The sequence below is a fragment of the Cervus canadensis genome, chromosome 7 (genome assembly GCF_019320065.1).
Source record: "Cervus canadensis isolate Bull #8, Minnesota chromosome 7, ASM1932006v1, whole genome shotgun sequence".
In the NCBI taxonomy this organism is placed as follows: Eukaryota; Metazoa; Chordata; class Mammalia; order Artiodactyla; family Cervidae; genus Cervus; species Cervus canadensis.
In genome coordinates this window covers 86428704-86455094 of record NC_057392.1, presented here as the reverse complement: position 1 = coordinate 86455094, position 26391 = coordinate 86428704, and the positions used below count along the sequence as shown (strand labels likewise).

At 41.4% G+C, this 26391-nt stretch overlaps 1 protein-coding gene across 1 annotated transcript in view; it reads left to right on the top strand.

Moving 5' to 3' along the window:
* Positions 1-26391, top strand: part of ARHGEF26 (Rho guanine nucleotide exchange factor 26) — a 134041-nt gene that overhangs the window by 68269 nt on the left and 39381 nt on the right. Inside the window, exons 7-10 of the mRNA XM_043473950.1 lie at positions 3705-3857; positions 6561-6690; positions 10105-10179; positions 22243-22332. Of these exons, the coding sequence (XP_043329885.1) occupies positions 3705-3857; positions 6561-6690; positions 10105-10179; positions 22243-22332 (448 nt within the window). The remainder of the gene's footprint in view (positions 1-3704; positions 3858-6560; positions 6691-10104; positions 10180-22242; positions 22333-26391) is intronic.

Genomic DNA, 26391 nt, shown 5'->3' with positions numbered 1-26391 from the left:
ATACAGATTTCTCAGGAGGCAGGTAAGGTAGTCAGGTATTCCCATCTCATTAAGAATTTTCCACATTTGTTGTGATCCACATAACCAAAGGCTTTGGCGAAGTCAATAAAGCAGAAGTAGATTTTTTTCTGGAACTCTCTTGCTTTTTCTATGATCAAACATATGTTGGCAATTTGATTTCTGGTTCCTCTGTCTTTTCTAAATCCAGCTTGAGCATCTGGAAGTTCATGGTTCACGTATTGCTGAAGCCTGGCTTGGAGAATTTTGAGCATTACTTTGCTAGCCTGTGAGATGAATGTGATTGTACAGTAGTTTGAACATTCTTTGGCATTGCCTTTCTTTGGGATTGGAATGAAAACTGACATTTTCCAGTCCTATGGCCACTGCTGAGTCTTCCAAATTTGCTGGCATATTGAGTGTAGCACTTTCACAAGCATTTAGGATTTGAAATAGCTCACCTGGAATTCCATCACCTCCACTAGCTTTGTTCATAGTGATGTTTCCTCAGGCCCACCTGACTTCGGACTTCAGGATGTCGGCTGTAGGTGAGCCATCGTGATTATCTGAGACATTAAGATCATTTTTGTACAGTTCTTCTGGGTATTCTTGCCACCTATTCTTAATATCTTCTGCTTCTGTTAGGTCCATACCATTTCTATCCTTTATTTCTTACTCAGCCTTCATTTAATGAAATAACCTCTCCTTGGCATCTAACTCAGCTTCTTCTGATTGATTCTTGTTATTATACTGTCATTTCTTGGTATACACTACTAGCGGCAGAGTCAGCAAGGTTGAAATTCCACTTGTAGATATATATCCCAGGGAACTGAAAGCAGCCAGTCAAACAGATACCCAGAGGGGGATGTTGACAGAAGCATTATTCGCAGTAGCCAAAAGGTGGAAACAACCTGTTCATATTATAAACAAATTATAGTAAGTACCTACAATGGGATATTATTCAGCCATAAAGAAGAAAAGGTTCTGATACACGCCTCAGTATGGATGAACCTTGGAGACAGAATACTAAGTGAAATAAGCTAGAGAAAAAGTTGTGTGATTCCACTCACATGAAATATCTAGAATAGGCAAATTCACAGAGATCGATAGAAGATGGGAGGTTATCAGGGGCTGAGGAGAGGGGGGAATGGGGAGTTGTTGCTTTATGGGTGCAGCATTTCGGTTTGGGGTGAGGAAAGTATTTTGGAAATAGTGATGATGGTTGCACAATACTGACACTAATTAGAGCCATTGAAAATGGTTTAAATGGCAGCATTTACGTAATATGTATTTTACTACAATAAAAGATACATAGTTTGTATAATTTTTTTAAAAAGATACTGCCACCAGCACTCTTATGCATATGTTTCAACGTGTAGTTAATTATATACAGGCATGTTGTTTTCCTGTATCATTTATATTTACCATTCTTACCATCTTAATAGATCACAGATTTCTTGAAGTCAGGGACTAGTCCAGATAGGAAGTAACATGGTTTTTGTCTGTCGAGGGTTTGGAGTTGGACATTTTTGAAATTCTGAAACCTTTCAGAGAGGGTTTGATATTTTCTTTGAATGTGGAATAAACTCAGCGTGACAAAGTGACATGAAGTCACTGACTGAGTTTTGAAACATAGATGTGTTCTTCTGACCTGCTCTCTGATCCTGAGGGACACTGTGCTTATTCAGCCTGATCCCATTGGAAGGAAGGCTGAAAAGTAGCTTTTATTTGCTCCTCTTGCTCTTTAAACAAGGAATTTGGATGATGAGGTCATGTGGATAGGAACCATATTGACTATTTTCCTGAGTCCTTTTTAAAGGTAATAAACATGTAAGTGCTTTCCCAGAATATAAGTATTAATTCTTCTAGGAAGTTAAAATGTATTCCTTTGTCTGGTAAGCTCCTTTGGAGACTTTTAAAAATTGAGTAGAGGTAATTCCTTGGTGGTACAGTGGTTAAGACTCGGCACTTTCTCTTCACTTTCTGGGCACAATCCCGATTGGGAAGCTAAAATCCCACAAGCTGTGTGGTGCAGTCAAAAAATAAAAATAAAAATAGGATAGATAATGATGACAAGCTAATACAATTTATATTAAAATGAGTGTAATGTATATGTCAACATGCGTGCATGCTCGGTCACTTGGCCATGTCTGACTCTTTGCAACCCCATGGACTGTAGCCCACCAGGCTCTTCTGTTAATGGGATTATACCAGCAGAAATACTGGAGTGAGTTGCTGTTTCCTCTTCCAGGGAATCTTCCCAACCCTTACGAAAATAAGATCTTCAACGTCTTAGTTGTTTTGTTTCTGGGTGCCAGGATTTTCTTTGAAAAGAACTGAGATAAAAATGTGAGAAAATGTTAGCCCACATATACCATTAATAATCTTGTATAAATTTCTGTTGTCTCATTCACTGTCTGTCTTGAATTTTGTATTATGGAGTCCACCCAACAAACTGGTAAGGAGCAATGACGTGCTAAATACCAAAACTAACCTTCCCTTGTACTAATATTCTAGAGTCAACATTAGACATTGTTGTTGATTTCACCTTCTTCAGATTTGAGAAAACCCTTTAGTCCTCGTGTGAGAGTTATTTTTGATAGATTTTCCTGCTGCTCCGAACAGGGTCAGTAAGTGTGTTCCAGGGAAGTTCTCAGTTTAGTGTGCGTTCAGACTATCAGGCAGTTTTGATAAAGTGCAGGTTCAGACTGGGAGACGTGAGGGGTGAAATTCTGCCTTTTAGATAAGCTCTTGAGTGATACCGATGCTGCTGGTCTGTGGGCCAGAGGAAGAACACTCTGTTTCAAATATCTGAGTTTGATACTTTGTTAAAATTGGACCCAATATAAGGTTGACAGAAGAAATGCAAGACACCCAAGATGTCCCATACAGTTATTTTGCACACAGTTGTATTAAAAAATTATTCATTGTTTATCTGAAATTTAATTTTGACTGGGCTAGACACAATATAGGTGTGTGTGAGTGCACACAAGGCAACTCTAAATTGCAATCTAAAGCATTTACAAAGTCATTTAAGTGTCATGTATTATGTTAGATGTAAACGATATGATTATTTTTATTTGGAGAGAAAGGCCCCATAGAATTAGGTCTGTTTCAGACTTAGTTTTTAGGCACTTATTTAGGTATTTTGCTTATATGCTTTTCAATACAAAATATATGTAAGGATTAATGGTGCACCTCGTCCCCAAGTATCTAGGGAATTCTTGAAAAATAGTGAAATCTGTACGTTCCAAAATATACCTGAAAGCGTAGAAATGTCCTGGACTATCAATGTTTTAAGCTAGTCGTATGCAGTAATGGGCTTCACTGGTGGCTCAGATGGTGGAGAATCTGCCTGCAATGTGGCAGACCTGGGTTTGATCCCTGGGTTGGGGAAGGTAATGGCAACCCACTCCAGTGTTCTTGCATGGAGAATCCATGGACAGAGGAGCCTGGTGGACTGCAGTTCATAGGGTCACAAAGAGTCAGAAACGACTGAGTGACTAACACTTTCACTTTCATATGAAGGAATAAGATGTTAATATGATAGATTTAAACTTAGACTGTTTTATAGTTTTTTTCTTGTATGTTTTTGGCACCATGTACTGCTGGTATTTTCAAACCCTGTATAATAGCATTTCATGAGGATAATCTGTTGTCTATTAAAGCATACAGAAAGCAGTATAAATGCTTTTCTTTTTTTTTAGATTCTTTACAGAGTTGGAAGCAAGACATCAGAATAATATCTTCATAGAGGACATAAGTGACATTGTGGAGAAGCACACAGCATCCACATTTGACCCATATGTGAAATACTGCACAAATGAAGTCTACCAACAGCGGACACTGCAAAAATTGTTGTAAGCAGTATTGAATGTTGCGGCTTTAATGATCTAATTATATTTTAATTTGGTCACATTGATTGAAATTCATTGATCTCTTAAATTCAATGTCTTTTGGGAAGAGAGATGCTTTTGGGCAGGAGTGTTAGATTAGAAAAACCCAGTTGTGGAGAATTTTCTTTAAAGCTCTTCTGAAATTATAGCTTGTTGAGTTTTTCCTTGTTTCTTTTTTTTAATTCCTGCAAGATTTGGGTGGCGGGGTGGGGGAGGGTAATGATGATGGATGATCATCATTCTGAATGGTGAGAAGGTTGTTCTTTAAGCTGTTATCTGGTCATTAAATAGTTTGCCTGAGGCCAAGATATAGTTCTTGAACTAGTGCCTAGGAGCCGAGTGTCCTCTAGTATTCTAATCTTCCTCCATTCAAATGACAACTCTGTATTTAGTTGTTTATGGAAATCACTCATCTTTTCCCTCTGGATGTTTAGGTGTGAGGAGAACAAGGATGGTCTGAAGGAAGGCAGTTTTTTTTTTTTTTTTGAGTTCTTAAAGGCTCTAATTGTGGAACAAAAAAGAAGTAAACCTTAAATTTCCACACACACCTTTTCCCTTTGTTCTATTTAGGTTGCTGAGAGTTTTGGTGTGATGGATATGCCATCCCTAGTCTGAAAGCATTCAGCAGTGGTTCAGCAATGTCTGCATTGCTTTATTGGGGCCGGGGCTTGTTTATCCCCAGGAGCTCTGTGTCTGGCAGTACAGTTGGACATCGCTGTAAACTCAGCTTGGGGGCTGACTGGCTGTTGTCATCCTTCTGTGAGCTGTGGTGTTTATGACTGAAGCGTGGCACACTGGCCAGTCTCTAGACAATGTGAGAGACCCTCTGGTGATGATGACCTCATGGCTCCTTAGAGAAGCAGCCCCCACGTGGGTGAGAAGGGCTGATGATGCCCCGTTCCCCCTCCACATCCTCCTTAAAATCTTGTACAGGCAGGGAGGAAACCCCACAGCTGCCAGCCCTAAATGAGGTTATTAGCACAAAGCAGGATTTGTCCGCACTGCCGGACATTTTGTCCTGGACTAGTCTTTGTTGTGGAGACTGTTCCATACATCGTAGCTCCCCAGGCTCCTGTCCACCAGCTGCTGGAAGCCCAGCCTCACCTCAGCTGTGATAGCCAGAAATGTCTCCAGACCTTACCTGATGCCCTCATCTGCCATGGGAACTGCGATGTAAAGGTTACTGTTTAACTGTTGTAAAATCCAAGTGACAAGTGTAAAAGCCAAAGCCTGGAATTAGAGCTAAATTAAGTTTTGTTTTGCCAGATTAAAAAAAAAAATCAAAAAAACTTGAATAAGTACTGCTGTACTTTATGTAACTCTTTAAAACTAAAGGTTTTATTTAAATTAGCTCAATAATATCGTCATTTGAGCTTTCACATGGAAATTAGTAGTTGTGTTTTCAGAATGTAAATTTACCTTTGGGGCTGTGACTTTGAGCTTTACCTGCACTTTGGAATCTGAAAACCAGCAAACAAACAATGCCCTGGGTCCATCCTAGACTCAGAATCTTTGGAGGTGGCGGAAATGATTTAAATATGCAACTGGTTTAAAATTTAATTCTCTTTTAATTTCCTAAATTTTTTTTCAAAGTTAGCAGGAAACTTGACTCCTCAGTTTAAGAAAAGGAAATTATAACACTTCTGAGTACTTTCTTTTAATGTGCTGTTCTGGGTATTTCCTGATTTCTTTCTAGCAGCCTTGAAGCAAATCATCTAAGTTTCAAAGTATAATTTTTTGGAAAAAGGTTTCAGTTGCCAGTTTCAAGAAGCAGTTTCAGCTGCTTCTTGGCCTCCCTCACCCCTCACCAGGGGCTCACAGAATCTGAGGTCAACCCCTCCTCCACGTCCCCCTCACAAGTCACACTGTAACGCCACAGAGCTACCCTTAGGGTGAGGTGAGGTGACAGAACTCTCTGAGATGCCATGTCAGGGACCCGCTGAAAGTCAGAAGACCTTGGTTTGACTTCTGTCTTCACCGAATGCTAGATCTTTTATTTGGCAAGTTGGGGACCTTGCTGAGACTCCACATTCTTACTGGAATCCCCTTCAAAGTTACGTGGATGGTGCCACATGAGACCCTTCATGTCCGTGTATCTTGCTAAATTCCGTAGAAATGTTGTGGCAGTGTTGTTCCGTTCTAGCATCACTGGGAGAGGAGGGATATTCTGGCTGACATAGTCAGAAAGTTTTCTGTCTTAGAAGCTTTGGAAAAGTCCAAAAGCCTGCTAGTAAGTAAATCCTGAGGTTTCTTTCTTAGGTTATTATCTCAGGCTAGAGACGTGGCTTAAAACACCTGTGTCATTTTTTTTAGTGGAATGTTTGCAGATGATCAGATATGAGATGTAGTGTATATACTAATTTTTAATGTATACATTCACCATTATGATACCACTGCTTTCTTCATTTGTTTACTTTCTACTTCTAAAAATTTCTGGCACCTATATTTTCATCTTATTATTCTTATTACTACCTTAAACTTATATTCAGTCTTGACTGTCAAGAGACGAAGCCATCCATGTCCACCTATTATGTGTTTATGTTGTTTATATATTTAAAAATCATTGATAATCTATACGTTTATCACAGTGTTTTATAATACATTTTGACTTGCCTCTTAACTTAAAGAGGAAATACTTTGAAGTTCTGTCTTTTTGTTTTCCCTCAGAGCCACCAACCCGTCCTTCAAGGAAGTTCTGTCCCGAATCGAGTCCCATGAAGACTGCAGGAACCTCCCCATGATCTCCTTCCTCATTCTCCCCATGCAGAGGGTGACCCGCCTGCCCCTGCTGATGGACGTAAGATGTGACCTGGTGTCTTCTTCCTCTGCGGATAGCTGTTGCTGCAACAAATCTGATTAAGAAAATTATTCTTCTTCTGCTTAAATTATATCCCTTCTATAACATTTCCCAATTCAGTGAGAAGGTGCTGTTTGGCTAGAAAGTCCCACATGGGAAACTGTCTTCACTTTAGGCTTGTGTGGTCGCTCTAAAGAAGTTAGATTACAACCCTCACTTAACATTTTCTGAAATGGGAAGAACATTGACTTTGAAGTCCGGAGTCCTGAATTCCTTTGCGGCTGAAACGCCAGGCGTGAGACCTTGGCCTGTCACTTCACCTCTCTGGGCCTCAGTCTCCTTGTTGGGTCACTAGGATCCCTTTCTCTGTCATCTTCCAAGCTGCTACATGTGTGCTCACTTGCTTTAGTCATGTTCGGCTCTTTGCAACCCCTCGGACGGTAGCCCACCAGGCTCCTCTGTTCGTGGGGTTTTCCAGCTAAGAGAACTGGAGTGGGTTGCCATGCCCTCCTCCAGGGGATCTTGCCGACCCAGGGATTGAACCCGCGTCTCTTCTCGCATTGGGAGACAGCTTCTTTACTGCCGGTGCCACCTGGGATGCCCCAAGTTGCCAAAGGGCTCCCATTTCACATGGGAAGAGTCTCTGCAGCATCACAAGGCATAAACCTACCCTCGTTTGCATTGCTCAGAGTGAGTGAGGAAAATCCAGACATCTGATCTTATCGCAGGGAGCATTCATGAAGAAAACACGTACTTGCTTGTGAGCAGTGCAGGACGTGACTGCGGGGAGAGCAGAGGCGGGCCGGCGGGGAGCACGGCGGGGAGGACCGCCAGGCGGTGGCCCCGGACGGCTGCACACTGGCTGGGCCCAAACTGCCGCGGCAGCCGCAGGAGAAAGGGGTGACTGATGTGCCTCCCATCCGGCTGGTGTGCCCACAAGCGCCTTTTTCTTTTTTTTTTTTTTTAAATAAAATTGACCTATAGTTGATTTTTGATATTGTGTTAGTTTCAGGTGTATAGCAAGGTGATTCAGATATACCATATGTATATATATTTTTTCAGATTATTTTCCATTATAGGTTATAAGAAGATATTTACTTTTTCATACAGTAACTCCTTGTTCCTTATCTGTTTTATATGTAGTAGTTTGTATCTGTTAATCCCAAACTCCTGATTTATCCGTCCCCTGCTTTCCTCTCTCCTTTGGTAAGTTTAAGTTTTCTGCGTCTGTGAGTTTTTTCTTTTATCTTTAGGTTCATTTGTATTGTTTTTTTGGATTCCACATATGTGATATCATATAGTATTTATCTTTCTCTGTCAGACTTCCTTCACTTAGTGTGATAATCTCTAGGTCTATTCGTGTTGCTGCAAATGGCGTGATTTCGTCCTTTTTATGTCTAGTACTCCATTACACATACAAACCGCACCTTAAATCAGTTGTCTGTTGATGGGCATTCTGGCTGCTCCCGTATCTTAGCTATTGTGAACAGTGCTGCTCGGAGTATCAGGTCGCGTGCATCTTTCTGAATTAGAGTTTTTGTTTTTTTCCGTGTATATGCCCAGGAGTGGGATTGCTAGATCATATGGTAGTTCAAAGAGTATCTTTCTGATCAAGTTAAAATATCTTGGCATAGTTCTGCTTTAAATTTGGATGATAATATAATGTCAGCTTTGACATGCTTGCTTTTTATAAGTCAAAATACAGGATAAAAATATAGCAAAAATTAAGATTGTCTAAGATTACAAAATAAATTCCATTTTCTCTATTCCATTATAAGTTCAAAGAAGCAGTGAAATTTAGAAATTAGTAAAAGGGTGGGATTGTGGTCACTTTCCTGGCCCAGCCGCACAGTGTTGAGGTTCAGCTGTCTTTTCAGAACTCACAGCACTTGCTGCTCTCCTAGGTCACCTCAGTCTACTACCTTTGCACCCATCCTTGTCCATCTTGTGTGATTTAGGGACTTCTCTCCTTGTTAATATTGGGAAACTTGCAGTTTTGCAAATCTAGCTCTGATTTTTTGTATCAATATTTATCATGTGTATCACACAGACTCTAAAAAGAAATGATACTTTTTGGGGTCAGAGACTCTTTTGAGATTGTAGATTAAGCTGTAGTCATTCTTCCCTAGTGTGTGCAAAATTTTACATAAAATTAAAGTGTACAAAAGAAACTATGGCCTTCTCCCAGAAATAAAAACTAATATTTTTCAAACTGCTTTTGTACTCATTAGTGGGTCATGAAATTGACTTTTGAATGATGAGTAGTGTTTTTAGAAAATGAATATAGAGTAGAACACACAGTATATGATATATACATTGTTCATAATGTGATTAAATATTATTTCATAAAAAACTTTCATTTTGTGTGCATGTGTACTAGTTGCAGTGTAAAAATATTTCTTACAGTGGGGTCATAGTCGAAAAAATTTTGAGTACATTAATATAAAACCACCAGTGGTCCGGTCTGTGCTTCTTACATGTCACACACAGCATTCCTGACACCTGACTTTGAGATTCACAGGCTTGGTGTTCCTCTGCGTGTAAGGTAGTTTCTGGTGTTTGCTAGTTTCTGGTGTCTTCCCCTTCCGCTGGATACCTGTTGCCCTCATCTGTGGCCCATGTGTGAGAATTGGGCCACTGGGCAGAATCTCAATGTACTTAAAACATGATCTCTTCAATTTTACTTCATTTGGAGATTTAGTTACACTTGTTAATTGAGGTTAACATTTTCAACAATTGAAATGGTTTTGTTGGCTTTGAATGGATATAGTTTCAAAAGTTATGTATAATTCATTATGTCTTCAGTTGACAATTTTTGAACTCAATTTTACCATCACAAAAATTGCAATATAAGCATATCAAGAAAAAACCCAGCAGCCATTTTTTCTTGACCTTTTTCTTCACATGATATCATCTGCAAATGTAATAACCTCTAATAATGATGATGATAACAGGGATCATTGAAGTAATTTTGTCATTGATTGGAGACCTACTGTATGCAGGTTATTCATAAAGAACTTCCCATGCATTATCATTTAACTTTTTTAACAGCCTTGTGGCTTTATAGGTGGCTTTATCTCAATTTTACAGATGAGGAAACTGAGGCTTATAGAAGCTTATAAGGGAAGGTGACTTGCCCAAGGTCGAATAGCTCATAAGGAGCAGATCTAGAATTAGAAACCAGATTCACCCACCTCTGAAGTCTATCCTCTTATTAAATCATCCTCTGGATGAACATGGATTCTATGCCTTTAAAGACTATTTACTATTTTAATGTCATCTTTATACTCATCCATAGTATTGTCTTCAGCATTGTTAAGTTTGCTATGAGTAAGAGTATATGGCTGGACATTGGTTTTATTTTACTTAATAGAATAAATCAGCTGATTTTGCTCTTCTTTTATTTCATTGCAGACTATCTGTCAAAAGACACCTAAGGACTCTCCGAAATATGAAGTCTGCAAAAGAGCCTTAAAGGAAGTGAGCAAGGTAACTGTTGAGTAGCTTATCAGACAATAAAACACTCAGATCCCTCAGAAGAGAACCTGTCTGGATTTGATGCTAAAAACTGGTTGATTCTCACAGCCATTTGTGCACCATTCTTTAAGTAGTTGAAAAACAAAATTATGTTTCCTATACTCAAGTGAAATTGGTATTTTTACTATTTCAGACAGTCTTAAGGGCCTTTAGAGATCTCATTTTCTTTTGGTGTCTGAATAGCTGTTTATTCATTCTCTCATTCAAGAAACATTTATTGCATATCCACTACAGTGCCAGGGACAATGCCAGCCCCTGAAAATGTGAGGATGAGTAAGACACGTGTGGTTACTGCCCTCATGGAATGTGCTGTACAAAGGGGAAGGCAGACATGAAATAAGAGTTACAATAAAGGATGGTGAGTGACATGAGAGGAAGAACATAGAAATGTTGAAGCTGGAACCTGGAGCAAGAGCAGCTTTGAGCCAGGGACTGGGGAGGGGTGTTTCAGGAACATGCAAAGACCCAAAGACTTGTTTGTAGAATTTGAACTAGAATGTTCTTCACGTGACTAAAGCCCAGTCCAGGAGAGAGAGCGCAGAGGACCCATGTTAAGGAATTGTGAACCTTATCCTAGGATGCTGTGGGAGCTACAAATTCATGTGCTGTGAAGTTGGCAGTGAGCATGGGCCCCAGTGATGAAGCCTTTACAGTTGCTTAGGTTACAGATGACCAGAGCCTATCCTGATATGATACTAGAAGGCAAAGAAGCAAACCTACAACATTGGGGAGGTAGGCGTGGAGATGACTTGGGTGGGTATATTTATGGACATGAGCCAAGGAAAATCGTCCCTGTCTCGGGCAACTATATGGATACTCTTACTTCCACAGTATGAGCATAGGGAGAAGCTGACGATTCCATCGTGTGTGTGTTGGAATTGAGATTCCTATAGAATATCCAAGTCAGGAGCTCAGTGGAGAGACTTGAACTGGAGACATGTATCATTCCTAATTCAAATCAATCACTACTACCTTCCTCCTTTTTCTGTGTGAATTTTTTTCTAGCTTCTCAGTTACAACCAAATAGAATCTGACAATCTCTTTCATATCCAAGACTCAACTTCTCCAAGTAGCTTCTCCTACAGATGCCCCCATCCACTACAGGATTTGGGGTCCTGGAGGAGGAGACATTGGTTTGTGGATCATCAGTATGGGCATGATTTTTGAAGCTGGGAAAGTGGGTAAAAAGTACCCAGGAGTGTGTAGAGTAAGAAGTAAGAAGAGTAAGACTGTATAGTCCATGGAGTTCTCCAGGCCAGAATTCTGGAGTGGGTAGCCTTTCCCTTCTCCAGGGCATCTTCCCAACCCAGGGATGGAACCCAGGTCTCCCTCATTGCAGGCGGATTCTTTACCAGCTGAGCCACAAGGGAAGCCCAAGAATACTGGAGTGGGTAGCCTGTCCCTTCTCTGGTGGATCTTCCTGATCCAAGAATTGAACTGGGGGTCTCCTGCATTGCAGGCAGATTCTTTACCAACTGAGCTATCAGGGGAGCCCTCTAATGGTCTGGCAAATGGCGTGTAATTTGGTGGAATGAAGGGCAGCCCCGCTGGTTGCTCTGGAAAGACAAAGGGAGATAATGATCGCTGCATGCACCGGGTATATTTATTATCAGGTGAGTTGTGTCCTTGTGGGGTAGGTGTGGAAGCCAGATTGGCGCGTGTGGAGGGTGAGACTGTGCGGCCAGTGAGTGTAGCCGTTTCAACCGCTGGGCTGTGAGGGTAAAATGAGTTGAAAGGGAAGTGAGGGAGGGTCTTCTTTTGTTTAAAGGTTAGAAAATTGTGGGTATGTTTAAATGCTAACAGGAATAGTTCGCTGAGAAAATGCAGCTGAAGGTTTGAGAATCAGTGAGGATATGAGATGAGCTAGACCCAGGAGAGCAAAGCTCATGATCACAGAAACATCCTAAGCATCTCTAAGCTGCCTCGAGTTTTGTGCATCTTTGTGGTACTTGACTATGAAGCACTGTTTCTTTCAATCAACTTTATCAATTGAACTTTATGTTGAATTTTATTGTTTCAACTTTATTTTTTAAATATTTTTATGTGGACCATTTTTAAAGTTTTTATTGAATTTGTTACATTATTGCTTCTTTTTTATGTTTGGGGTTCTTGACCCCAAGGCTTGTGGGATCTTAGTTCCCTGACCAAGGATTGAATCCGCACCCCATGCTTTGGAAGGCAAAGACAGACTCCACCACTGGACCGTCAGGGAAGTCCCTCAGTCAACTTTAAACTGACTCCATTTTTTATTTATCCTCATCCTTGCCAATAATTACTACAAAATCATGAGTTTTATAAGCTAGTTGTTCATTTTTCTAACACATTTTTATACTAAAAATTAGTTTATCTGTGTCTTAGCTCATTTGGGCTGCTAGAACAAAGTACCACAGACTGATTGGCTTATAAACAGCAAATTTTTTTCTCAGTTCTGGAGGCTGGAAGTCTGAGATCAGGGAACCAGCAGAGTTGACTGGGATCCCTCTTCCAGCCAGGTTGCAGACTTCTTGCAGCCTTGACAAGGCAGAAGGGAGCAAGGTGGCTCTTTGGGACTTTTTGTATAAAGCACAACCCCATTCATGAGGGCTCGATCCCATGACTTCTGAGCAACTCCCAAAGGTCCCCACTTCCTAGTACCATCGTCTTTGGGAGTTAAGATTTCAATATGTATTTTGGGAGGATGTGAACATTTAGAATATAGTGATCTGCCAACCGCTTGAATGCATCTCTTGCTCCATCAGAGAAGGAGATACACATATCCCACTTTGCAAAACACTAAGTGAAGAAACTTAGCCTGACAGGTATGAAGTTGCCTATGATCCTGCTGCCCGTGGGTCTCTCCTCCAGGACCCCAAATCCTGTAGTGGATGGGGGCATCCGTAGGAGAAGCTACTTGGAGAAGTTGAGTCTTGGATATGAAAGAGATTGTCAGATTCTGTTTGGTTGTAACTGAGAAGCTAGAAAAAACTTCACACAGAAAAAGGAGGAAGGTAGTAGTGATTGATTTGAATTAGGAATGATACCTAATTTTTTCGAGACTTTTACGTCCCAGTTTGAATAGACTGCTATGTTCCTTTAGGCATCGCTGTTTCACTTGATTTGGCACTGGTGCTTTTAGGGCAGGCTGGCAAAAATTAATTGCCTTACCTTGATACAGGGCTTCCCAGGTGATGGTAGTGGTAAAGAACCCGCCTGCCAGTGCAAGAGACTTAACAAACGTGGGCTTGATTCCCGGATTGGGAAGATCCCCTGGAGGAGAGCATGAGGACCCACTCCAGTATTCTTGCCTGGAGAATCCCATAGACAGAGGAGCTGGTGGGCTGCAGTCCGTGGGGTCGCACAGTCAGAAATGACTGAAGCAACTAAGCATGCAGTACCTTGGTACTTACTACGTGAAAGACCATCTGTGAAGATTTGCTGTTTCAGTGACCTAAGCAAGTGTTTTCCCTAGGACAGCGTTTTTCTCTCTTGCGTAGGAGTCACGGACATCAGGATTATAACCTCAGTCTCTAGATGTAGGAAACTGAGGTCATCAGTACCGCCAGCTCAAGGATTCATCTTCTTTTTATTTGTGCAGGTTACCGGTGGGTTTTTATAGATGGGAAAACAACGTCAGTATTCTTAACCAAAAGATTATGCTACACAGAGCGTTTATGGTTCGAAATCAAAATGCAGACTTTCACTTGCTTGCTCCTTCTGAAATGAGAGAAACTGAGAGTTCCCAATACTTATGTTACAGTGAATTTGGTGTGTTGAGACCCCAATTTTTAGAAGCAGATTCCACCTAGGGCCCTTGGGCAAGTCTCTCTAAATCATTACTCATTCTTGGGGAAAAATGAGTAATGTGTTTTTTGGTGATCAAAATGCTAATGAAATGTATTTGCCTAGTGCAAATAATACTTCAGCGAAATTGTTCGTGTGTATTGATGAAATGATGATGACAATTTTTCTGAATTGGGGCAGTTGGAGAGACTTATTAACTTAGTCTGAAAACAGGATGTTTCTATCAAGTGAAACATGTATGTACTTTCTGATTTTCTGCTCCTTTGAGGGAGGTGGAGCTGGGAGGAGGGAAATTTCCTGGGAACCTGATAGTTCAGCTGATGCAGAGCTGTCTGTGTCTAAGGAATGGTGGTCAAGAGATGGTTTCTGATGCCAATGAAATCTCCCCTGCTCTTGCCTTCTATTTATTCTCCCACAGAAAGAGAATAACTGCTTTAACTTACACCTCATAAAAATTCTACTTCTATTTGGAGATAGTATTAAGTTCTGAGCTCTTCTGCTAGTGGCAGAAGAGCCAAGTCCTCTTGAATCTTTTCCTGTAACTTACCGCTTCAGCTGTTTACAAAGAGGTAGATAGCTGTTAACACGAAAAGATCTCTAAGCTGTATTAAGTGAAGAACATGAAGTTGCAGAACAGAAGAAATAGCATAATGACATCTAGATAATCAAGTGCGTTTATATACATATTTGTGTCAGAAGTAGTATTTAGTATCACACTCAAGCTTTCAACTGTGGTTGCTGATGGTGAAGAGACGGGGGTGTGGCAGGGAGGAATTTATGTTTTGTTTTGTTTTTTTTCACTATTTAAGTATTGCTCTGAAAGAATGTGTGTAAAGTTTACAAAGGTACATTTTTAAAAGTCAGAAGTGTCCATTACAGAAAATTTGAAAGTTTGAAATGAGAGAAAACAAAATGTATTAGTAATCTTGTTGAAGGTAATGGCTGTTGTCATTTTATTTTTTTGTGTGTGTGCTTCCAGTGAATGTAAATGTACGTTTAAACATGGATTCATGCGGTGCCCATTTCATTTACTGTTCTAAATAGTGCTGCATGGCCTTGCATAAATGGCTGTGCTCCTCTGATGATTTCTGTTGTAAAGTTTCCAGAAGTGGGTTTATTGGTGGGGAAAGCTTGGTATGTTTTAAGTGCCCCCAAGTACCTGTAAGAAAAATTGTCCCCGTGTCCATGACAACCGGAAGTATTTCTAAGTATCTTCCCCCCAGCATCTAATATTCTTTTCATCTTTGTGAATTTGACAAATTGAAAATATTTTGTTTTTATTTATACTTCATTAGAGAGATTGAGGTTTTTTTTCCCACACATAAGTTTTGCCTAAAGCAAAAAATTTAGTGAACTAAATTTAATAAAGCTTTGACAGATGTTGAAGGAAGGCACAGTTTCAATATGCAGAGGCTGATTTTACGGAAAATACGAGAGCACACATATCCAAATTAGTGCTTGTCCCTTAAAATAGTCACTACACAGAGTCCACTGAGGATACCATTCCTTGGGGAACGTTTTTGTTTTTCATATGCCTTCAGAAGTGGTGGCTGATGAACTTGGTATTTGGAAGTTTAGGAAATAAAGATGATGAATTTATTTTCCATTTTCCCTTTCATTTTAAAATGGGATAAAGGAATTGTCCCCCCCCCCCACCCTTCCCTTCTATTTTTTACTTTTTTTTACCTTTTGGAAAATTTTTCATTATTAGTTTGCCACCATTTCGCACCTGAAGAATATAAAATTAACATTTATCCTTGTACTTTGAGGAAGAGGAACATTGATCACGAGAATATACTACATAGGTATATGAGACCATTTTCTAATGAGAAATTCTAGAGCTGTCCTCTTCTCAGGGCCGTTGACTTCCCAGCAGAAGAACAGCGGTGTAGTTTCTTGCTCAGCGATACTGAGGACACTGCACTGCCCGATGCAGAAGCCAGCAGCCAGTTGTTGTTGAGTCACTGAGTCATGTTCAACTCTTTTCGACCCCGTGGACTGTCACTTCAGGCTCCGCTGTCCTCCATCATCTCCGGGAGGTGGCTCACATTCGTGTCCATCAAGTTGGTGATGCTATCTAACCACCTCATCCCCTGCCGCTCTCTTCTCCTTTTGCCCTCAGTCTTCCCCGGCATCAAGGTCTTTTCCAATGAGTTTGTCCCCCCACCTTTTTTATCCCCAAACTTATTTGTCTTTAATTGAAGGAAAATTGCTTCACAATATCGTGTGGGCCTCTGCCATCCATCAACATGCGTCAGCCGTAGGTACACACGTGCCCCCGCCCCCTTTAAATTCCCTCCCACCTCGCATCCTTTCTCACCCCTCTAGGTTGTTACAGAGCCCTGGTTTGAGTTCCTTGAGTCATAGAGCAAATTCCCATTGGTTACCTATTTTATACACAGTAGGGTGTATGCTTCTCTGTCACTCTCTCCATCTGTCCTACCCTCACCTTCCTCCTCCTGACCCACGTCCGTAAATCTGTTCTCTATGACTGTATCTCCACTGTTGCCCTGTGAATAGGTTGGTCAGTACTGTCTTTCTAGATTTCGTATATGTGAGTAATATATTACGATATTAGTTTTTCTCACTTACTTCATTCCGTATAATAGGCTGTAGGTTCTTCTACCTCATTAGAACTGACTCAAATGGATTCATTTTTTATGGCTAAGGAATATTCTATTGTCTACATGTACCAAATTCTTTATCCATTTATCTGATGTTGGATATCTAGGTGGCTACCATGTATTAGCTATTATATAAATAGTTATGCAGTGGACATTAGGGTACATGTGCCTTTTTCAATTTTGGTTTCCTCAGGGTATATGCCCAGTAGTGGGATTGCTGGATCATATGATAGTTCTACTCCCAGTTTTTTGAGGAATCGCCATACTGTGTTCCATAGTGGCTGTATCAATTTCCATTCCCACCAACATTGCAAAATGGTTCCCTTTTCTCCACACCCTCTCCAGCATTTATTGTTTGTAGACTCTTTGATGATGGCTGTTCTGACTGGCATGAGGTGATACCTCTTTGTAGTTTTGATTTGCACTTGATGTTGAGCATCTTTTCATATGTTTGTTAGCCATTTGTAAGTCTTCTCTGGAGAAATGTCTGTTTAGGTCTTCTGCCCATTTTTTTGATAGAGTTTCTCTGGTATTCAGTTGTAGGAGCTGCTTATATATTTTGGAAATCAATCCTTTGTCAGTTATTTCATTTGCTAGTTTTTTCCCATTCTAAGGGTTGTCTTTTCACCTTGTTTGTAGTTTTCCTTCCTGTGCGAAAGCTTTTAAGCCTAATTAGGTCCCACTTGTCTATTTTTGTTTTTATTTTCAGTATTCTAGGAGGTGGGTCATAGAGGATCTTGCTATGATTTATGTTATACATTGTTCTGCCTGTGTTTTTCTCTAAAAGTTTTATAGTTTCTGGTCTTATATTTAAGTCTTAATTCATTTTGAGTTTATCTTTGTGTATAAGGTTAGGAAGTGTACATTGTTCTATACGTAGCTGTCCAGTTTCCCCAGCACCACTTATTGAAGAGACTGTCTTTCCCCCATTTTATATTCTTGCCTCCTTTGTCAAAGGTAGGGTGCCCATAGATGCCTGGGTTTATCTCTGGGCTTTCTATCTTGTTCCATTGGTCTATATGTCCCCCCCCCTTTTTTAAAGTACTTGGAAATGATCTCTGAAAGCGGCTTGTACATTGTTGTTCAGTTGTGTCCTACTCTTTGCGACCCCATGGACTGCAGCATGCCGGGCTTCCTGTCCTTCACTGTCTCCAAGAGTTTGCTCAGACTCATGTCCGTTGAGTTGATGATGCCATCCAACCATCTCATCCTCTGTTGCCCCTTGTCCTCCTGCCCCCAATCCCTCCCAGCATCACGGACTTTTCCAATGAGTCAGCTCTTTGCATCAGGTGGCCAAAGTATTGGAGCTTCACCTTTAGCATCAGTCCTTCTGATGAATATTCAGGACTGATTTCCTTTTGGATGGACTGCTTGATCTCCTTGGAGCCCAAGGGACTCTCAAGAGTCTTCTCCAGCATCACAGTTCAAAAGCATCAATTCTTTGGCGCTCAGCCTTCTTTATGGTGCAACTCTCACATCTGTACATGATACTGGAAAAAGTATAGCTTTGACTAGATGGACCTTTGTCAGCAAAGTGATGTTTCTGCTTTTAATACACTGTCTAGGTTTGTCATAGCTTTTCTTCCAAGGAGCAAGTGTCTTTTCATTTCATGGCTGCAGTCACCATCTGCAGTGATTTTGGAGTCCAAGAAAATAAAGTAAGTCTGTTGCTGTTTTCACTTTTTCCCCATCTATTCGCCATGAAGTGATGGGACTAGATGCCATAATCTTAGTTTTTTGAATGTTGAGTTTCAAGCCAGCTTTTTCATTCTCTTTTTTCACCTTTATTAAGAGGTTCTTTAGTTCCTCTTCGCTTTCTGCCATTAGGGTGCTATTATCTGCATATCTGAGGTATTGATATTTCTCCCTGCAATCTTGATTCCAGCTTGTGCTTCATCCAGCCTGGAATTTCACATGATGTATTCTGCATATAAGTTAAATAAGCAGGGTGAGAATATACAGCCTTGACGTACTGCTTTCCTGATTTGGAACCAGTCTGTTGTTCCATGTCCAGTTCTAACGGTTGCTTCTTGACCTGCATACAGGTTTTTCAGGAGGCAGGTAAGGTGATCTGGTGTTCCCATCTCTTTAAGAATTCCTAAAGTTTATACATTATCATTTGCTATTTGCTGAGTGTTCCTTGTGTCTTGGGCACTGGGCCAGGCACTTAACTAGCAGATATGGACATTTCAGTCTCTGTTCTCCAGTCTTTTAAGAAAAGTAATACCCAAGATGAGACCTGAAAGACAAACAGAGTGGTATAAATCTAGATAAGAAGGAGTCAGTTGGACAGAGTCGGGTGAAGGGCATTCAGGTGGAGGGAAACACATCAGAAGTGTGAAGGACGTGGCAGAGGGGAGGACCTTTGGCCGGAAATTCAGTAGCACTGAGGCCCCAGATAGGAGAAGTAGGGTCGGGTAGGTAGGTGCCAGAGCCTCATCTTGGTGAGATTTAATTCTGGAAGCTTCAAAGAGCCTTTTAAAGATTTCAAACTGAGGAGTTTCATGATCAGATTTGAACTTATAAAGACTGAATAAGTTTCTCTGGAGATCACAGCGTTAAGGAGATACTATGAACTGTGCAGGCTTTGCTCATTGCAGCACATGGGCATCTCTAGTTGTGGTGTGTGCGTGCTCAATAGTTACTGTGAGCGGGCACTCTAGATGCCCCAAGGCATGTAGGGCCTTAGTTGACTGATCAGGGGTTGGACCTGTGTCCCCTGCATTGGAAGGCAGATTCTTTGGACCACCAGGGAAGCTCCTAGCTTTGATCAGGTGGACCACCAGTCCCTGCATCAGTAAACTCTTCATACCACTGGGGCCTAAAGATATGCTGGAACTGAAGATAGGCATACCCTTTAAGCCCAGAAAATCCGTCAAGTGATTGGAAATCGTCCAAGCGTCCGTCAGTTGGGGATGGAACAGGTATGCTGTGAAAGCACATGTGCTCACAGCGTATGTTGCATCCTGCCACTGCTTTGCTGAAAGCCTGCGGGTGGCTTCTCTTTGCACTTAGAACACAACCCACATGCCAAAAGAGCCTGTGTGCTTTGACCCTGGCCTGGCCCTTCAGTTTCCCCTTGTGCCATTTTCCTGTGTCGGGATCTTACTTCCTCAGGCACACAGCAGTCTGCTTCCGGTGTTCGCTCTGCCCGGGCCAACGCTGCCCCTCGATTGCGTGCTACAACTACCTTTGTTCCTTCAGCGCAGCTCAGAGGAACTCTAAGGAGAGGCCCCCGACTCTCTCCCCACCTTCTTCCTCCCTGGACCCCTGCCCCCCTGTTTTTTCCTTAAGACTTCAGTCTCTGATTATTGTGTCTGCCCTTCTTTTATGACAATAGGGACTGTAGATCTCTTAAATGTTGCAACCCTAGCATCTGACACATACCGGGTACAAAATAAACTTGTTTTTCAGTGAATGTTATATTTATAAGGAGAAATATTGTGAAGGGGAAAAATTAAGTCCCAGACAAGCATTGGGGGATCCATTTACAAAAATAAAATAATTTTTACACATTATATGTATTTATATGTTCATATAATCATGGGAAAAAAAGAGGAAGTGTATAACCCATCTTGTTTCCAGTTACCTCGGTGAAGTAGGATTAGGTCAGAGCCTTTGTAGGATTAGGTCAGAGCCTTTTATGGCCTGTTTTGTTTACTTATGTGTTAGCATTTATTTTTAGAGTAGGAGCTACTTAATAAAGCACCAATATTAAAGTAAATCTAATCAGAATTTCTAGCTTCTGTTTTTAACAATCACACTGTCTTTATGGCCAATGATCCTTGTTATGGGCATGTTTTACAGATTTTTCAGTTAATGAGAAATTAACAATACAAAATTTCTTGTGGCTCTTGGGTGGATCCTCTGTGCACAATACTCTACCCACAGAACGCTTCACTTCTGACACTTGTGGTCACCAAATGTGTGCGGGTTTTCCCCACACTGAGCAACTCTGCCCTCCCAGCTCGGTGGCATTGCGCATGTGTGCGTGCTAAATCACTTCCGTCGTGTCCAACTGTGTGGCCCATGGACTGTGTGGCCCACCAGGCTCCTCTGTCCATGGATTCTCCAGGCGAGAATACTGGGGTGGGTTGCCGTGCCCTCCTCCAGGGGATCTTCCCGACTCAAGGATCCAACGCGTGTCTCTTATGTCTGCCTGCATTGGCAGGCCGGTTCTTTACTGCTAGTGCCACCTGGGAAGCCCGCGTGGCCTCCTCTATTCAATTCAGTTTTCACTCCGCCTGGAGATAGCGCATCCCACAGGATAAGGGCTCAGGCCCCCCAGGCCACACCCCAGACTTCACTCTGGTTACTCTTCATGAGTCCAGGTTGTTACATGTGCTTCTGACCCACTGGCTATAAATGGGAAGTTTCCACCACCCGCCCCCTGCTTAGGTTTGATTAATTTGCTTGAGGGGCTCATAGAACTCAGGAAAACAGTTTACTTACTAGATTGGTGGTTTGTTACAAAGGATGCTAAAGAATATGAGTGAGCAGCCAAAGGAAGAGATAGGGTGAGGTCCAGAAGGGTCCCAAGCTCCGGATGTCCTATCCTCAGAGTTTGAGATGTCGTCTTCTTACCAACCTGGAAATCCTCCCATTCCAGAATTCAGCAGTTTTTCTGGAGGCTTCTTTACATGGGCATGATTTATTAAACCACTGCTCAGTAGTGATCAAGTCATATCTAGCCCTTCTTCCCTCCCTGCAGGTCAGGTGGTAGGCCTGAAAGTTCCAGTCTTTTCTCTAATTATTTGAATGGTTCCCCTGGCAACCAACCCCATCTTTAGGAGCTTTCCGAAAATCGCCTCATTAATATAAATTCAGACAAGGTTGAAAGGGGCTTGTTATGAATAACAGAAGATACCCGGTTCACTTTTATGTCCTGGAGCTATTTTGGGAACTGGCAACAATACTAAATAATAGCCAAAGATGCCCCCAAGGCTCTTATATAGGAAATTACAAGGGTTTTAGGAGCCATGTGCCAGAAACAGTGGATAGAAGACAAAATATCTGTTTTATTATAAATCACAGTATCACAGCCTCATCCAAGGACTATTAGTCCATCTATTTGTGGATAATTCAGTAGTGCTAATTAAGCTGCATTCCCCTCAGCTTGAAGAATCACTGACTGTTAGGTTCCAGCGGAAGGCTGTCCTCTTCCAGCATCTAGGTTACCCGTCACATGCTTTGAGCGTAGCATTCAGCTGAGAATTTGCCTTTGAAGTCTGGTATTCTGCCCTCAGGCTCCTCTGATTTGAATTGCCCTGGGCTTGGTGGGGCTCCCATGGGTGAAGGCGAGGAGCGGGGGCAGAACGGACAGGTTGGACCACGCGGTGAACCTGCCTCGGTGTATGTGAAGCGTGTCATATAGTAACACGCATAACACGAGGACGTCTGTCCCTGAAAACTCTCAGGGCATTCTTCCTCTGTCTGCACACCCTAATGACACCACTTCCAACTGGGTACAGAGTCTCGACTGTGTGAAGCTGGAGATTCTTGAACTGTCTGGAGTTTTCCAATGTGCTAATTATTTCCTGCACGATCTGCATTTGATAGTGAGGTTTCTCTCCTTCACCTCTTAACCCTCCCTGATTTTTCTTGTTTGCAGTTGGTGCGACTCTGTAATGAAGGAGCCCGGAAGATGGAAAGGACGGAAATGATGTACACAATTAACTCCCAGCTGGAATTTAAAATTAAGGTACTCTCTCGTACTTCTTCATAAACAGATTTATTACTGCTTTTGCTGAGATCTTCAGTGAATAGGGAGATAGTGGAGAGTAGCAGAGTGTGGAGGAATTTGCTTGTCAAAGCAGGGCTGTAAATGGATTACACAGAGGCTGGCAGGCGGAGCAGCAGATTCTTTGTTGTGGGTAATTCTGCTCTTGCTTATCCCAGATAAAGTGACCTTTCCCTAAACCACTGAGTTAGGTATTATCTAACTAGAACTTTTTTTTTTCCTCCGAGGAAGAGACCAAACTTGAGGAGACATAGTAAAATGACAGAATTTTTAGACTGGAAAGGAGATTGCTTTTGTATTCTCCAAAAAAAATAAAAGTGAAAGTGTTAGTTGCTCCGTTGTGGCCAACTCTTTATTCCATGGGCTATGTGGACTGTAGCCCAGCAGGCCGCTCTGTCTGTGTATTTTCCAGGCAAGCCTACTGGAGTGGGTGGCCATTCCCTTCTGCAGGGGATCTTCCCAACCCAGGGATCGAACCTGGGTCTCCTCCATTGTAGGCAGATTCTTTACTGTCTGAGCCAAAGTGTCCGGCAAAACAGTGGTATCCCATGAGCTGGACTAGGGCATTTCTCCTCAATCAAATGAGGGGACTCCTTTCCCAGTTGGCAAAAAGGGTAATTAGTGGATTATTCTTTTCACGTTTGTTTTTCTTACGTAATTCTTTTTGTGCCTATGTGCTGCATGTTGCTGCGTGTCCCTTACTGCCCAGGGCCACGTGACAGGATGAACAAGGAAATGACCGTGGCCAGGCTAGGCCATTGTCAAGTCCTTTGTGGCTCACAGTTGAATCCTTAATGGATGTGAGTGGTCATGGTTGTGATTTTATTTCTTTTTATGCCTCTTGAATTTAATTAAGCAGCTTAAAGTCACTGGTCATATTTTTTCATAGTGAACGGGTTCCGCATTTGAGCTATGGAATTAGAGTGATGATGGCTCTATGCAGATAACTCTCTACTGTGTCGTATGGTTCGAGGGTCACTGATACACCCTTTTATTTTATAAATGAGGAAAATACAGCCCAGAGAATAATTAATCACTAATAGGGTCATTTGGCTTATGGTGGCAGAATCAGGGCTAGGGTCTAGATATCCTGACTTGCAGATCAGTGTAAACTATTCCGCTATGACATCCTGACTGTAACATTTTAAATGCAGAAACATGACCCATGATTTTTCTTAGAAGATGATGAGTACTCGCTAAAAACAACACACACACTTCTGTTATAATGCCCTCTTCCTGTCATTGAGTACTGAATAGAGTTCCCTGTGCTATACAGTAGATTCACACTAGTTATCAATTTTATGCATAGCAGTGTATATATGTCAACTTCAGTCTCCCAGTTCATCCCACTCTCCCTTCAACCCTTGGTAACTGTAAGTTTGTTCTCTATGTCTGTGTCTCTATTCCTGCTTTGCAAATAAGTTCATCTCTACCATTTTTCTAGATTCCACATATAAGTGATATTATACAGTATTTGTTTTTCTCTTTCTGACTTATTTCACCCTGTATGACAGCCTCTAGGCTCATCCCTGTTTCTGTAAATGGCACTATTTCATTCCTATTTTTGGCTGATTAATATTCCATTGCAGATATGTACCACATATTCTTTATCCGTTCTTTGGTCGATGGACATTTAGGTTTCTTCCATGTCCTGGCTATCATCAGTAATGCTGCAGTGAACATCAGGGTGCATGCATCTTTTCAAATTATGGTTTCTTCAGGGTATATGCCTGAAAATGGGATTACTGGTTCATATGACAGATCTATTTTTATTTTTTAAGGAACCTCCACACTGTTCTCCATAGTGGCTGTACCAATCTACCTTCCCACCAACAGTGTAGAAGGATTCTCTTTCCCGTACACCCTTTCCAGCATTTGTTGTTTGTATAAATGTTGATGATGGCCATTCTGAGCAGTGTGAGTGATACCTCACTGTAGTTTTTTCTTTCTTTGTCTCTCTCTGACTGCTCTGGGTCTTCATTGCCGTGTGCGAGCTTTCTGTGGTTGCAGTGTGGGAGCCAGTCTTGACTGCAGTGCATGGGCTTCTCGTTTGCGTGGCTTCTCTTGTCGCAGATCACAGGCGCCGGGAGTGTGGGCTTTCGTAGCTGTGGCAGACAAGCTCAGTAGTTGGCCCCCGCGGGCTTAGCATCAGGGGTTGCAGCTCGCAGGCTCTAGAGCACAAGCCCAGTAGCTGTGTGTGGGCTCAGCTGTTCCCCGGCGTGTGGGATCTCCCCAGATCAGGGATTGAACCTGTGTCCCCTGCATTGGCAGATGGATTCCTGTCCACTGGACCACCACGGAGGTCCTTCTCGTAGTTTTGATTTGCATTTCTCTAATGATTAGTGATGTTGAGCATCTCTTCATGTGCTTGTTGGCCGTCTCTATGTCTTCTTTGGAGAAAGCCACTGTCAATTTTAGATATACATTAGAAATTTATTTTTGCCTAGTGGATTATGAAGTGTTCACAAAACTTAATCTAAAAAGTAAAACAAAAATTCAATCTATTTCAAGAACAAGGGTTTTTTCCCCTTGTCTTCTAAACTAAGAATAGGCGTAGGGTGGCAGGTACGTAATACTCTCCTTGGTTCATCCTATATAATCTATGGCACAGTTTCAGTGCTATCTTGTAGTTATGGTCCTGTGGCAGGACCTAACCTGACTCTGATTATTTGTGACCTCTCGTGTTTGCTGGTGGGGGTCCTCCTAAATTATTGAAGTAACCTCTCTGTCACCTTTTAAGTCTCAGCCACAGACTGATTTGACTTTGGAGGCTGATAACTATATGAACTCTTTTATTAGACACATTTGAAATGTTAAGATCAGCCATAGTCTTTCATCTTCCTTTGTTAAATCTTCAGGAAAATATGGATTGGCCAAAACACTTGTTTATTTTTTTCCGTAAGATAGCTCTAATAATGCTTAGTTGTCTTTAACTTAACTCAGAACAAGTTTGTTAGATGTGTGACAGCAGTCACATCAGTGTGCATTTAGAAAAAAAACAACTTATCAAAATTGATGAATTTTTGTGTAGCCATTTTAGTATTGAAGATAGAAGAAAAAGCAACGTTTTTTGCATATTATGCCTTATTATTTCAGGAAAGGTAAAAGCATGACTAAAATGCAAAAAAAAGAAAAAAAAAGGTTTGTGTGGTATATGGAGAAGGTGCTGTGACTGATTGAATATATCAGATGTGGTTTGTGAGTTTCTTGCTGGATGGTAGACCAGTTGAAATTGATAGTGATCAAATCAAGACATTAATTGAGAACACTCAATGCTACACCACATAGGGGATAGCAAACATATGCAAAATATCCAAATCAAGCATTGAAAATCATTTACAGCAGCTTGATTACACTAATTGCTTTGATGTTTGGGTTCCACATAAGTTAAAATGAAAAAAACCTTCTTGACCATCTTTCCCCATGAAATTCTGTACTTAAACATAATGAAAATGTCCCATTTTTGTGATGGGCGATGAACAGTGAATACTATGCATAATGTGGAATGGAAGAGATCACTGGACAAATGAAAGGAACCACCACCAACTATACCAAAGGCTGGTCTTCATTCAAAGAAGGTGATGTTATGTATATGATGGGGTTGGATTGGCTCACCTCTCTCATGCACTTCTTCCAGAAAACCAAAGGATTAATTCCAACAAGTCCTGCTCCCAGTTAGACCAACTGAAAGCTGCACTTACACAAAGCGCCCAGAGTTAGTCAACAGAAAGCGCATACTCTTTCATCAGGAGAACGCAAGACCGCCTGTTTCTTTGATGACCAGGCAAAAACTGTTGGAGCTTGGCTGGGAGGTTCTGATTCATCTGCCATATTCACCAGACATGGCACCTTTGAATTTCTATTTCATTCTTTACAAAATTCTCTTAATGGAAAAAAATTTCAATTCTCTGGAAGACTGTAAAAGGCACTTGAAACAGTTATTTGGCTGAAAAGATTAAAAGTTTTGGGAAGATGAAATTATGAAGTTGCCTGAAAAATGGCAGATGATAGTAGAACAAA